At 37.4% G+C, this 14923-nt stretch overlaps 1 protein-coding gene across 1 annotated transcript; it reads left to right on the top strand.

Moving 5' to 3' along the window:
* Positions 1–4086: 4086 nt before the first annotated feature.
* On the top strand, positions 4087–13046 carry PCLAF (PCNA clamp associated factor). The gene is made up of 4 exons (XM_072613607.1): positions 4087–4271; positions 4447–4527; positions 7415–7583; positions 10727–13046. Exons 1-4 carry the CDS (start codon positions 4094–4096, stop codon positions 10782–10784), a joined length of 486 nt encoding a protein of 161 aa, XP_072469708.1. The 5' UTR covers positions 4087–4093; the 3' UTR covers positions 10785–13046.
* The last annotated feature ends 1877 nt before the right edge of the window (positions 13047–14923 follow it).

The following is a 14923-nucleotide window of genomic DNA, read 5'->3' as shown; positions in this document are numbered from 1 at the left end:
TACTGTCTCGTGGAAACCTCGGGGGAGGGGGGAGCGCTTTTCAAGAAGGTCACTCGGTCCTGCAGAAACTGTTTGTGCACCAAGGTGCTGCGTCCTGAAACCTTCCAGGGGTTTCTCCCCACTGCTCCCCCCCCCCCCCATAAAACAGCAGGTGTTATTTCAGTGAGCTCCCAGAGAAGGGGAGCGTTTAATATTATATAGCGCCGTGCCTAGCACCTTAGGGACACTTACATATTCTTTTTTTTTTTAAATCTTCCCACTGACCTGTGATGTCATCCCTATGTGAGGAAATTCTGTCACATCAGACCAGCCAACAAACATTAAGTACCCACTGTGTGCCAGCCTAAGAAGTGTGAATACAAAGACAAAAATGAAATCACTTCTACCTTCAAAGAGTTTACTTTGTTGAGCCAGATAACACGGGTTAACATAAAAGCTTGTGCAAAATAAGTATCATTTCTCTGATCTCATTGTCTTCTTCAGCAACGAAGGACGAACACAAAAAATAAGAGTATATAAGGCAGGCTCAAATGAGATAATGCAAGTAAGACACTTTGTAAACCTTAAAGCCCCATGTAAGTGCCAGTTATCAGTAGTCTAGCGTCACTAGGCCTTGAGTCTGGTGAGAACTTTTTGACCTCCACTTTCTACCACACTCCTGCTGAGCTCAAGCAGTGCTTAAATTGCAATAAAGGGGTGTCCTGGTAAATGCCTTTAAATTGAATCCATATTAGGAACACTTTCTTAAGTCTAGACAACCAACAAAACCCTAAATCAAGCCCTGATTTCTACCAGTTGTCAATTTTCAAGGTATTATGTCCATTTAATAAACTGTTCTCCAAAGCCAGTTAGAACCGGTACTAGCACACTTTTGAATATAAGGTAATTATCAGGAGAGAAGATATAAGCAGCTGGGGATATTAGGAAAGGCTTCCTGTAGAAGGTGACACTTGGGCTGAACTTTCAAGAAAATGAAAGATTTTAAGGAGTAATACATGTTACTCAGGGTTATTGTGAGGATCAAATCCCATGTATGTGAAACTTAAAAAAAAATACATAATGTCACTTACCTTTATGATTATTATTACAAATCATTCTTCCAAACTATTCATTTTTTAAATGCTGTTGTCAGAAATGGGGTGACTCCATTAAAGGAATAAATAATGTTACATCTTGCTTAGATCTTAGTCCGCTTTAACTGATTGTCTTCAATTCAAGAAAGACTAGGATTTGCTTTCAAGGGAGGCTCCATTGTATACAATCTTGCGATTTGAGGTCTAAATCTGTAAGGGACCTCAGAGGCCTTTTAGTACAACACTTTCTCATTTTAAGTCTAGGCAGCTTACATGACTTGCCCATAGGCAGGATATACAACAAACTTTTGTTAAGTGTCTAAGTTGTGTGTGTACAAAAGGGGGAGGGGTAATAAAATAAAATAATATAGGATCGTTGTTCTTGTCTTTGTGGAGCTTACAGTTTGATATAGAACTTGACACATACACAAATAATTAAAAGCAGGTGCCCATTCACACATAAATGCAACTTTCCTTTAATATCTTAGCCAGAGGTGAGAAACCCGAGGCCTCGGAGACCATACTGCGTGGTTTTCAAGTATGACCCTTTGACTGAGCCCTTGGCCTATGCTTTTTCTTCCAGATATAGCCCTTCATTATCCTAGATTTCAACAAATTATAAAAACTTGTTTCTTTCTTCCCAATTTTACGTGAAAGGTGGGTCTACAAATCCACTGTAATTCAATACAACAAACATTTATTGACTGCAACCTGTGACTCAAAATGGAGCCCTCTCTACCCTTGCTAAAAGCTAGATAAATGATGCTTACAGTATTCTTTTGATTTAATAACTATGCTAAACGGGTAAATCTGGGATAGCCTGTTCTTCTAACGATGCCATGAAGGCAAATAGAAAAGCTTCCTTTTCTATATATTCACTAATTGTGCCTCTAATAGCCATTCTAGAATTTTTCCAGGAATCTATATCAAACTCTCTTACTATAATGAATTTACACATTGTTCCAGAGGGAACTGAGCTTGTTAGACTTCTCAGGAAGCATTCCTGGGATGCCAATTACAGTACATTTAAATTATGCATTTCTATATGTCCCTTCCTCTTGTCTCCCAATTTCCTGCAGCCAAAATAGGTATGTCATCTTTCATTATTATTGTTAAAAAAAAAACAAAAACAAAACTAGCCATTTAGGCCCTCCAACCACTCCGTTTCTTCCACTCCTTTTCCCTTCCCCCAGGACCACCTTATTTAAAAGATTTTTGAATAATTTCTACTGGACATAACCGCCCTTTAACATTTCTGTTAGACTTATGAACAGGGATTAAAGACATGTAGATAGGACAGGGACCCAACCTAATTTGAACCATCACCCCAAATTTAGTACTCACTTGTAAGCCCTTGTTGAGAGTGATTTTCAAGTACCTAAGAAGTCTCAGGGAAGCTACAATGATTGAAGGCATGAATGATAAAATGAAATTCATTCATAATGAAATGAAATTCATTAATGTGCTATTATGTATTTACCAAAGACTTGGAATTAAGAGAACAAAAAAATATCTTAAGCTCTAGGTCTTCAGCAAGAGCCTCAACTTTAAAATCTTAGACGCTCCAAAGTTGAGTAAATTTCCTTTGCTCACAGGGATAGCCTTCCTAATTTTGTATCACAAAGAGCTGTAAATTCCTTGATTGTGCTTAGTAGCCTAACTCTTACTAGCCTAAGCACAATCTATTAAAGGCCCTCAGGATACACATATAGTATTGTCCTGGATGAGCTTCTTAACTAGGATTAACTATTTAACTAGGGTAGTCCTTCAGAGAGGAAGAGAGGATTCATTCCTATTTGAAACTTTTCAACCTGCCAGACCTTATGACCATAACCTAGAGAATCTGAGTCACTTTCACTCCAAAGTGAGATATCAGAGTAAGGTATTATATAAGATTTAAACGGAGAAATTCATAAACTTTATCCCAGGTGGACAAAGGTGAGTGGACATCGTGAGCAAGGATGAGGTGATAGGAAAGGAGTCCCTGCCTGGAAGTTCCTGAGACAGAAGTGTTAAAATGTCCAGAGCAAGTTTTTTTGAATAAGGCTGATGAGAAGAAGAAGGAATCACATTAGTGAGGAGGAATCAAAGGCCCAGAAATCGCCATGAATTTAAAGTCAGGGTAGCTAAGTTCAAATTTTGCCTTTGGGATTTTGAAAACAAGTTCATTTTCGGGGCCTCACTTTCCTCACATTTAAAACCAGGGAGATAATCCCTAAAATACCTTCTGATTCTAAAACTCATTCAACTACATTTATTTACTCTCCCCTACTTTACTTTACAGATTTGTAGAGAGTCAAATTTCACTAAACAGTCATCTCAGATTTCTTTTGTTTACTTATTCCAAGATTCACTCATGACAGATAACTTGTTTTTAATCCATTTGGGAATTTTTAGAAAAACTGAAGTAATTTTTAAAAAGTACTCAAACTGAAATAGATTTGTATAATCTGTAAATTGAACAAAATAAATGTGTCACGCACAAAAGTTCAGACTATTTTTTAAATTGAAGTAATTTGCTTTAAAAAAACTCAAATGAACTAAATTAATGTAATCTGTAAATAAAAAATGAATGTCATCGCGTTTTTTTAATATTAAGAAAAATATATGTAATTGTTAATAACACAATCGAGCTGGGTATATGCAATTTGTAAATCATCAGCTAAATGAGTGAAATTGTAACTTATTATTAAATTTCTGAGTTATGTAAAATAAGTAAATCCATATTTCAGCTTTTTAAATAACTTGCGCGCAACTCCTTCGTACGGACGTGTGGAGACAGACGGGCAGGCAGACGGAGCCACTCTCGGGGAAAAAGCCCCAAGGATCTTTCGCCGCGCCCATTCAGGAGCCAGGACCAATCACGAGTCTCTCTACGTTGATGGATGGCTCCATGCTTCATCCTGTCCCGTCTCCGACATCGCCGGACTCTGCTGATTGGCCCACGGACCCGAGAACGAACCAATGAGAAAGTGGGAGGTGTCGAGTCCCTCGAGGGCGCGGGAAAGCGGCCGCTTTAAATGGGGGGCGGGGCGCGCGGGAGCCTAGCTCTTCTGCTGCGCCGCGGAGGGCCCGAGCTGCGTCCGAGCTGCGTCCGCTGTTCCTGCGTTGTCCCTGTCCCTGTCGTTCCGCTGTCCCCTCCCGTTGCGGTCATGGTGCGGACCAAGGCCGACTGCCTGCCAGGCTCCTACCGCAAAGGTGATTGTGCAGGGCTGGGCAGGGGACAGGCTCCTGGAGCCGCTCCGCGGAGCCTGCGCGCCAAAACCGTCCTGAGGGCGGAGGCCCCGGGCTCCTTCCCGCGGGGCATCTGGGTCGGGGCCCGTCCCTCTTCCTCTCCGACTTCTCACCGCCTTCCTTCTCTCTCTCCCCGCAGTGGTGGCGGCTCGAGCGCCCCGGAAGGCTTTGGGTCACGCCAGCTTCACTAACTCCTCTCCTTCTCCTCCGTCCCGGAAAGGTGAGGACCTCCTCCACTGCCCCCCGGAGCGACGGCCGATGCGTGGGGACCGGGGTGAAGGGGAGCAGGTTTGTGGGCCCGAGCCCAGCCCGCTTCCAGCTGGGTGCCTTCCCCACCCCCCACACCCTCGCTCATTTTGTTAATGAGATAATAGCTTTAACTTTAGCATGTCTCTTTGCAAGTGAGAGAATTGGCGAAGCGCTTGGCAAAACTCTCATCCTGACGCTTTTTTTCCTTTATGGCGCTTTAGAAACGCCAGCTCTGTAAGTTCACTGGCCACTGGCCACCTGGAAGGTGCTCCTTCCTCACCTCTGGTCGCAGTCAGGTTCCGGCCCAAATCCTCCATTCTTGCAAGAAGCCTTTCCTGGTTCCCCTTGATGCCAGCGCCTTCCCTCTGAGGTTATCTGCAGCTTCTCGCACTTAATTCTTAGCTTACCATCTCTCCTACTAGAGTGTAAACTTCTCAAGAGCAGGAACTGGTTTTTTGCGATTTTTTTTTTATTCTTAGCACCTAAATCAGTGCTTTCCTGGCACATAGGAGTTTAAATGTTTGCTGAGTTGACTTCACTTACCGTGATTTGTATCTTTTGATTGACCGTTTTCTGAATCTCTTCCTTGTTTTCTTGGGCTGTTACAAAGTGGGATTTTTTTTGGGTTGGTTTTTTTTGTTTTTTTGTTTTTTTGAGGAGGATTTTCTCTCAAAGAGAAGGAGCTAGTAAGGTAAAACATTCATGCCTCTCCTCCTACCCATAAAGAGAAGAGGAAATGTTTTACCATTCGAGTTTTGGCTCCCTTCTGGAGGAAGTTGTACAGGGGAGGAGAGAATTTCAAGGTCTGATCCAGAAGGTGAAAAGGGGAACAGCTAAGGGCCCTCTTTAGAAGAGAAAAAATAAATTGACCCAAGAGCAATTCAAAGTATTCTCTTTAGAACCGTTTTTTAAGTGAAATGAAGAATGAATGAAAACATTTTTAAACATGTATGTGCCAACCATTTTACCTTTAAGCATTGCGACTACAAATAGTCTAGATACAGCTAGAGAGTCCTTGCTTTCATGGAGTTCAGTATTTAATTTGGAGAGACAACACATAAATGAAAGTTCAGCTTCAGGGGTAATGGAAAAGACCAGAAGTCTAAAGGACAGATGGCAAGAAGAGGTGCTTGGGATCAGAGGATAATTGATTTGAAACCTCAAAGTGGTCTAAATCCAGCCTTCTCCTTTTATCACTGAGGATCCTGAAGCCCAAGGAAATTAAGTGAGTTGGCCATGGTCATCTGGATAGTAATGGCAGAGACAGGATTTGAACCCCAGTTTCTCTGACTCCAGATCCTGTATGCTGCCACTGTACCAAGTAGCTTCCAAACATCAAACTTGTTGAAAATTTTGGTTGTGGAAACACTCTTGGCTTTTCCTAACTTAAATCTTATGGTGAAAAGACAACTGTGCTTGTTTCTGAATATGTTGATATCTGTCCAAATAACTTGGGCCAATATATACCATTATATAGATGGATGAGAGGAACTAGTGGGAACATTACTGGTCTTTTTTTGTACCAATAGCAATTTCAGTGGTTTGTGGAATGACTGAAATTAGTGTCCCAAATTTAGGTTAGTAAATGAAAACAAAATTTTGGAGTTGGAAGGGACTAAAAGATCACTCTCATTTTACAAAAAACCTGAGGCTTATTGACTTAAAGTCATCCAACTCATTTGTGACTGCACTGCAACTGGAATCTACAGTTAAATTTCTTCTTACTTTATTCAGGGAAATGGATTTCTTCAAAGGCTGTTTAAGCCTTATTACTTTCTTCTATTATCTCCATTTTTACTTTTTCAACACAAATGACATTTGTTTTATAGAGTGGATAAAACCAAATACTTTTTAAAAAACTGGAAGAAACGTCAAATGAAATCTAGATCAACTTTATTGTACTATTTCTAGTCTCTCCTAACTCCAAAACCAGCATTTCTTCCATCACTAACTTTTCCTGCCTAATTTTATGACTTTACCAAATTTACCATTTTACTGTTTTTGTTAGAATTGTGTTCAAATCTTAAGTACAATAACAATACTTGAATAACTATTTCATAACTAAAATTTGAGAACTATCTTCCCACTCAAACAGTGACTAACTAGCACATTAAAATTTTTTAACTCATTCAGCGTGCATTTTGCATGTCATTTGTTCCAGGTCATTTTCATCTAGGATTAAAATTGTTTCCCAGTCACCTTGAAAGGTAGATGTTACTGCATACCCTTTGATGTAGCAATGCCACTAGTAGGTCTGTATCCCAAAAGAGATAAAAAACAAAAAGGAAAAGGACTTGTATGTATAAGAAATATTTATAATAGCTCTTTTCTGAGGATAAAAAGATGGAAATTTAAGGTATGCATATCAACTGGGGAATGACTAAATAAGTTGTGGTATGTCATTATGATGGAATACTATTATACTATAAGAAATGATGAGCAGAATACTCTCAGAAAAACCTTGAAAGACTTATATGGGTTGATGCAAAGTCAAAGGTAATGGGTACAAAGTAACAGCAATATTGTCGAATGATCAGCTATGAATGACTTAGCTATTTTCAGCAATACAACAATCCATGACAACTCTGAAGGACTTAGGGTGAAAAATGCTGTCCATCCCCAGAAAAAGAACTGATGGTATTTGAATACAGACTGAAGCAACTTTTGTTTTTTTCTTTCACTTTATTTTTCTTGAGGTTTTTTTTTTTAATCTATGTTTTCTTTCACAACATGACTATTATGGATTAAAAAAAAGAAAAGTAGATGTTACTAAAAGTACTTTGGGATGTTTTAGGTAAGCAGGAAATTAAGTATATGTTGACATTCATAAATCCTAATGTATCATTTTTCTTTTCCAGTTGAAAGTAAGTATGCAGGTGGGAACCCAGTATGTGTACGGCCAACACCTACATGGCAAAAAGGAATTGGAGAATTCTTTGGGATGTCATCTAAACACCCAGAAAAAGAGAATCAATTTCCTGATGAAGCCGAAGCAGGAAGTAGTGGCCTAGGAAAACCCAAAAGAAAGTAAGTTTTAATTTGGTGAGTAGGTTGCAACATTTTAGTCAATGAGATAAATTATTTAGCTAATTGTTATAATTATAATTACTAAATTATTAGCTAATGAGATAAATTATTTGATGCAAAATATTTTCTGTCACTTAGATGAACTAATTCTATAACTTAGATTTTAATAGTTTTAGAAACATCTCAAAATATAACATTGAAATTTGATTTGTTGACTATTAGCATATTGTCTTATTTCTTAGTCTTTAAGTCCTTTTAATTCTTCATAACCCTATATAGGGTTTTCTTGGCAAAGATCCTGGAGTGGTTTAAAGTAAACAAGGTGAAGTGACTTGCTCAGTGATATAGCTAGTAAGTGTCTAAGCCCAGATTTGAAATCAGGAACATCAGTTTTCTTGGCTCCAGTCCTGGTACATTGTACCACCTAGCTGATACAAGTTATTGTTATTCAGTCCTCTTTCAGTCATATATGGCTCTTCATGAACCCATTTGGGGTTTTCTTGGCAAAGATACTGGAGTGGTTTGCCATTTCCTTCTCCAGCTCATATTATAGATGAGGAAACTGAGGCAAACAGGGTTAGACAATTATTAAGTGTCTGAGGTCAGATTCGAAGTCAGGAAGATGAGACTTCCTGACTCCAGGTTCAACACTCTATCTTTTGCCACAACTAGCTGCCCCTAAAGAGAACTCAAGCCTGGCATTGTTCTGGTAATAGGGTTGTCTCAGCTCTTACTGTGATTTTATAGGTCTTTAATTTTCACTTCCTATTTTTTAAACTACCTTGAAGGAGATTTTTGATTTGATTTGATTTTTTTTTTGTTCTGAATTTAACATCAAATAAGTTGAACATTTCAGTATACAAACAATAGACAAAGTAGAATAGGTAAGATTTTGTGTGAAGCTACAAATCTGAATTCGAAAAGGCTTGCCTTCTCTTAATCATAAATTCAACGTGTTATTTTCAAAGCTGTCCTGCTTGCTTTGTGTTTTCTTCTGATCAGTTCTCTTTTGTGCATTTTTAAAATGTTTCACTGACCTTTTTTCTTACTTTTTAAAAATTTTGATAACTCCGTCCCTAATTTCATCTCAAATTGAAAGAAATCTAAAACTTTTGTATCAGACATACATAGTCAATCAAAACCATATCAAAAAGTGTATGTTTCAACACCTTGAGGTTATCATTTCTCTGTCAGGAGGTAAATAAGTGGCATATTCATCACTGGTGTTTTGGAGTTGTTATAGGTCATGGCATTCATTTGAGCTTTTAAGTCTTTCAGAGTTATCGTTTATAATGTTGTTGTCTGGGTTCTGTTTACTTTACTCTCCATCTTACAATCTTCCCAGATTTGTCTGTCTAGTTTGATTTTAAATAACTTATGAAGAACTAATTTTAAAATACCCTACCTTTCATAAAGCTGTAGTTTTTTTGGCAAAGCGGTGAGGGTTAAGTAACTTGCCCAGAGTCATACAGCTAGGAAGTATCAAATGTCTGAGGTTTGATTTGAACTCAGGTCTTCCTGACTCCAGGGCTAGTGCTCTATCCATTGCACCACCTACTTGCCCCCAACAATAGTCAATTTTTGAATGAATACTCTATTCAAAATAGAAGGTTTGGACAATTAATTGACATTTATACATATGCCCCTGGCTTACTTATATTTTATGATTTTATCTTATCCATCTCTAAGTATGAATGGAAGGCGGGGCAGGACTCATAATTTAGAGGAATAATGGCATATCCTGACCAGTATTTCCTAAATAAGTTTTTGTGGTTTCACAGTTCCAGTAAAAGCTAAAGCGTAAAGATAAATTGTAACCTGATATATTGGCCTTAGGCTAAAACTGCTTATTTGTCATCCTGTTCATCTTTCCTTGTTCCCCATTATTGTCTTACAAATCTCATGTATTGGACTGAATAAGATATTTGTTCTTAGTTCTCACAGAACCGACCCAAAAATTCATCAATGTTTTTTTCTTCTAAAGTCTAACTCCTCTTATTATTTGTGACTTTCATATTACAGAGATGTGTCTTAAAAGACAATATTCTTGATTATTGTAAAGCTAACATGTTTTACAGGATTTCCCTGCTCTGAAAAGATATTATCAATACATGTAGTTGCCAAGTCTTGTCAGTTGTATTTACATAAGCTGACTCACCCTTCAGGATCAGCTCCCCTCATGGACCCCTTGTAATATTAAAAATAACATATGCGACTCCCTCCTTTTTATTTTTTAACCACCACTTAGTTGAAGCTAAGTTTCAGCTGCTTATAAGACATCTGAGTTTGGAGAAGTCACAAGACTACTCCTCTTCCTAATAGCATCCAACTTAAAGAACATCACAAAACAACCCCCTTTTCCTTCTTTTCTCAGTGTCTCCTGATTGTTTCCCATTCCCCTCCAGCCAACCCTCACCCTCACCTCATGGTCTCCCGATCTCTTCTTCCAGTAAGAAATCTGGTATCTTAATCCTTTCATCTCATTTTTCATTTACTCCAAACTGGGTAGAGGTTAAAGTTCTGGGTTCTTGGGCCTCAGAAAGCCTTGAACCCAATGTGTTTTACAACCTCATGTGCTACTAAATAAATCATTTGTCTGGATGAAACCCTGTTTCTTTATTTCACTGTAACAACCCCCACCCCCAATGATACTAAGTTTTATAACTCCTTTATTTGGAAAAGTTACAGTGAACATGAAGTTCATTTGCATGAGCTCTCGTAAATAGTTTCCAGAAACCAACCAAGCCATATCATCAATTTTGTAACTCTGCCCTATATAAGTGGGTTACTTTTTTTGTCTAACACAAAATAGGCAGACAATAATAACTTGTAGAAAGCTACATATCACTCATGTGCCAACATGCTTGGCAACATATTCAATAAGAACATAGATGATGATGAATTATAGTATCTATAGATCTCACTGAATCATAGGGAAAAAACTTAAAACTACATTTTTGCTGAGTGTTGAATATTTAGGCACCTGCTGCTTTTGTGTACTGCATTCGATGATGTATTTACTTTGCCTTTCCATCTAGCCACTGAAACGCAACGTTGCTGCCTTATTTGGATAGCATTACAATTTTCTTTTTAAGCATCTGATGCTTTAGTGGGTTCTGAAATTCTTTGTATTCTCCCCACAGATCTCGTCCTTTGCAGCCTGATCCCACAGAAGGTGATGGATGTCCAGATGAAGAGTAAAACATTCTCATGTATCTTTGCTTTCTTCAGAATTCGAGCATGTACATTGGTGTAAATAGGTTTGTTTACAATGGTTAGGGTTTAATTTTGTTGTACCGAAATTTAAGTAAAAATACTAAAAAACAATCTGTACTCAAATTCAGTCAGTAGTAAGTAGTTCTAAATGGAAGACTATAATTTTATTATATGCATATATAAATAATTAGCATAGCCATCAATATTAAGCAGTATTTTATTCCTAGTCTTAATACTATAAGCTCCTCGTTTGTCAGAAAACTATTACATGGTATTATAACTAACTTGTGATATTGGAGATTGGCTTGAATCTTTGTGCCACTGCCATTTTATTGGCATCTTTTTTTGAAATAGTGCCATATTTTTGTTCTTCATTTGCTTGAAAAGCAATTAGACTTTGCACATTTAAAAATTATTTTCCTAGTATTAACAAAACTGAAGGGATATGCTTTTAATGACTTAACTTTCTTCAGAAAGAGAGGTCAAATGCAATTTTGAAAGCATTTAGAAAGGTGTCCTCTAGTTAGGAAAAGATCGTTTTTCTATTTGTTTCAAATTTTTAGTGGGTAGGAGTTCATAGTGCATTTTTATGTATTAAGATTCCTTTTAAGATGAAGCATTCAGTTTATAACAGCTCTTTTTGTAGTGGTAAAGAATTGGAAATTGAAGGAGTACCCATCAATTGGGGAATGACTGAACAAGTTGTGGTATGTGATTGTGATGGAATACTATTGTGCTACGAGAAATTATGAGCAGGAAGCTTTCAGAAAAATCCAGAAAGATTTACATGAACTGATGCAAAGTGAAGTGAGCAGAACTAGAAGAACGCTGTACACAGTAACAGCAACATTGTGAGATGATTAACTGTGAATGACTTAGCTATTCTCAGCAATACGATGATCCAAGACAATTCCAAAGGACTTATGATGAAAAATATTATCTACCTCCAGAGAAAGAACTGATGGAGTCTGTATGCACATCAAAACATGCTTTTTTTACTTTCTTTTTTTCTGTGTTTTATTTTGCAACATAACTAATATGGAAATGTTTTGCATAACTGTACGTGAATAATCTGTATCAAAATGCTTCCCTTCTGAAGAAAGCAGGGAGAGAAGGAAGAGAATTTGGAACTCAAATTTTTAAAAGGAAATGAATGCTAAAATTATTTTTTACATGTAATTGAGAAAAAAATCTTAAACAAAAGCATTCCTGTTAACCAAGAAAGCCATGCATTCAAAGAAGCCTAGATCACAGTGATAATTGTTCTTTTAATCGTAGCTCACATGTAAATAGTGCTTTATAGCTTACAAAATGCTTTCCTGATAGCAGCCCTATGTAGGTAGATAGCACAAGCAGTAATAATGACAGTTCCCATTGCTATAAGAACTGTATTCTAAAGCATTGTCTCCACCACTATGTGAGATAGATCGGTGGTGGAGGTAGTATTAGTATCCCCACTTTCTAAATGAGGAAGTTGAGGCTCAGACTAGCAAAATAGTTTGCCCAGACTTGAATGCTGGTCTTCTGATTCCAAATCTTGTGCTTTTTTCCTCTTCTGCCATGAGGAAATATTCTTTGTCTGAAGTGCTACATGTCTTAACCTTAAAGGTGAGAGAAAGTATGTATCACCACTGCTGATATGCAGTTTTCATTACTTGCAGAAGCTCTTCTGAATATTCTAAATAAGAATCTCTTGGGATTTTTTTCCCCACTTGTACATAAGACTTTAAGCACTGACTAGAATTTTTATCAAAATTACTGTAATTCCACCAAGCAAAAACATGTCCCTGCGAGTAAACTGGAAAAACTAATCTCAAGAAAAAAAAATTATATGATGCCTGGCACATAGTAGGCACTTAATAAATGGTTGTTCATTGATTTCATTAATGAAGATTAGCATCTTGATTCTTAATTAGGATCACTCAAACGATTTTTGAAAATAATTAACATAGGAATATGTTGCTCTGTTGCCAGATGTTTCTTATTATTAGTATTAGTCTACTTTTAAGATGAAAAGTGAGGACCAAACTGCATCAGAAAAGACCTATCCTGTGTGTCCAAAGGGTGTAGGTCTTCCATTGTATCTTTCACAAGGTAACTGGGGCATAATTGAGGTAGGTTGATAATACTATCTCGTTACAAAATGAGCTTTTTGCTCACTGAAATGTCAAATGAAAAAATTAACTTTAATTTGAATATTTGTTCTGGTATGAACATACTTTGAAATAAAAACTATTTCATAATACATGTAGTGCATTTTGAGTGTTGGCTAATACTGTCTTCTGCCATCTATTCTACTTTTTTGCTTCTGGGTATAATTTTAGGTGTGGGCTTTATAGTGTTCTAAATTATTTTTCGTGTCCTTTTCTCCAGAGAGGATGCAATTGCTTTTTCTATGCTTTTACAAAAGAATGTTTCTAAAACTGGAAGCAGGAGGATTCCTTATCCCTCAATTTTATGATCTCCATGACCATTTGTTTTCTAGGAACTGGAGTCTGATCCTATGAATATTTTAGACAGGTTTTGGTATAACTCATTTGTTTTGTTATTTCAAGGAGTAAGACTTAAATAAAAGTCACTAGTGAGCTGTTTCATTCCATAATGAACTTAAAGTTAGTATGGTTCAGAATTACTCATTTATTTTCTTGGTTTCTTTTTGATAGATGGTTATTTCTTAAGTAGTCATCCTAAAAGTAATCCTAGAGGACTCATTTTGGAAGTTTTCTCCTCCTTTTTGTTGTTCAGTCATGACCCCATACACATTCAGCAATTTTTTCTCCTCTGTTATTGTTCTTCATCCTTCATTTTCAAAGAGAAGCAATATCATAGGTGATGTCTTGACTTGAACATGAATTGGATTTAAGTGAAACAGAATTAAGCAAAGTCTGTAGCCTCACTCTTCCACTCATCAAAGTCCAGTGGCAGAATAAAAGTCTCGATGACTGGAGATAGACCAGAGGCAGTGGCAAATCTTGGCATCTTCAAAGTCTGACCAAGCTCCACAGCACCTACTTCAACCAACTTCATGGCTGTTGGAACAAATTGTTCTCATCTACCCATTCCACTGGGGGAAGTTTTCACATGCTTGGGGTAGTCAACCCCCTATCTCACTGACAGATTTAAGGTCTATTGGTTACCCTGTTGGAGTCTATGGAGTGTTCAAGAATGATTAGCGACTTCAGCGTGAGGACTTGCTGAGCCCTTTTCAGGGGTGCTCATCTACCTACCACCCCACTCTCACCTGTGGCTCCAAGAAGTACATGCATGTACAGCAGCCACACTCCAGTAAAACCTCCAAAGATGAGCTAAACCAGATTGAGGAACTTAATAAATGTTTATTTACTGACTTACTGATAATGATCAGGACAAAAATACAAGTGGCAAAAGACAACTAGCATACCAACTAATATCCATCAGGATCACAAGACTTTTTAATAAATACAAGAGATGACCAGGAACTAATTGGGATATATGAAATTAACACAGCCGATGAACCCAGAATTATATACGTAGCAAAACTTAGCATATGCTACGTAGAAATATTTAAATCTTCCCTTTTAATAAAATTGACTATCAAATAATATAGCTCTAAAGCTCTTCCTAAAATCTTTATAGAAGTCTCTTAGAAAGTTGGGTGATAGAGTCAATGATAAATAGTCGATAAACAACACCTCTCGGTGGCATGTACTGTACCGGAGGATAGAAATATATGGAAAAAGATGGTTCTTGTCCTCAAGGAGTTTACAATCTAAAGGGAGAGGACAACACAGAAAAGAAAGCTGAAAGAGTAAGAAGAGGATGAAGATGGTAGGGAGAAAGAAATTCAAAATGAGTGCATCTATCATCAAAGCAACAGTAGTTTAGAAAGGAAGAAGAAAGTAGAACTTGTTACTTCTCTTAATTGACATGCATTGAGAGCATACACAAACACAAACTAAACAGGAAGAGGAAAGGGGGAAAGGCAGATAAGGGAGAAAACAATACCAGAGAAGGAATAGCTACAAGCAAAATAAAATTATTGATCCTGAAGGAGAGAAAAGGGGGAGAATAAAAAAATTAGAACATAAAGGGAGTATCTTAATTGCCTCTTAGACAACTGAGGAATGAATAAAATGTGCTATTTG

This window comes from Notamacropus eugenii, chromosome 1 (genome assembly GCF_028372415.1).
Source record: "Notamacropus eugenii isolate mMacEug1 chromosome 1, mMacEug1.pri_v2, whole genome shotgun sequence".
NCBI lineage: Eukaryota > Metazoa > Chordata > Mammalia > Diprotodontia > Macropodidae > Notamacropus > Notamacropus eugenii.
Note: the sequence above shows the minus strand (reverse complement) of the source record. Positions and strands in the feature narration are given on the sequence as shown.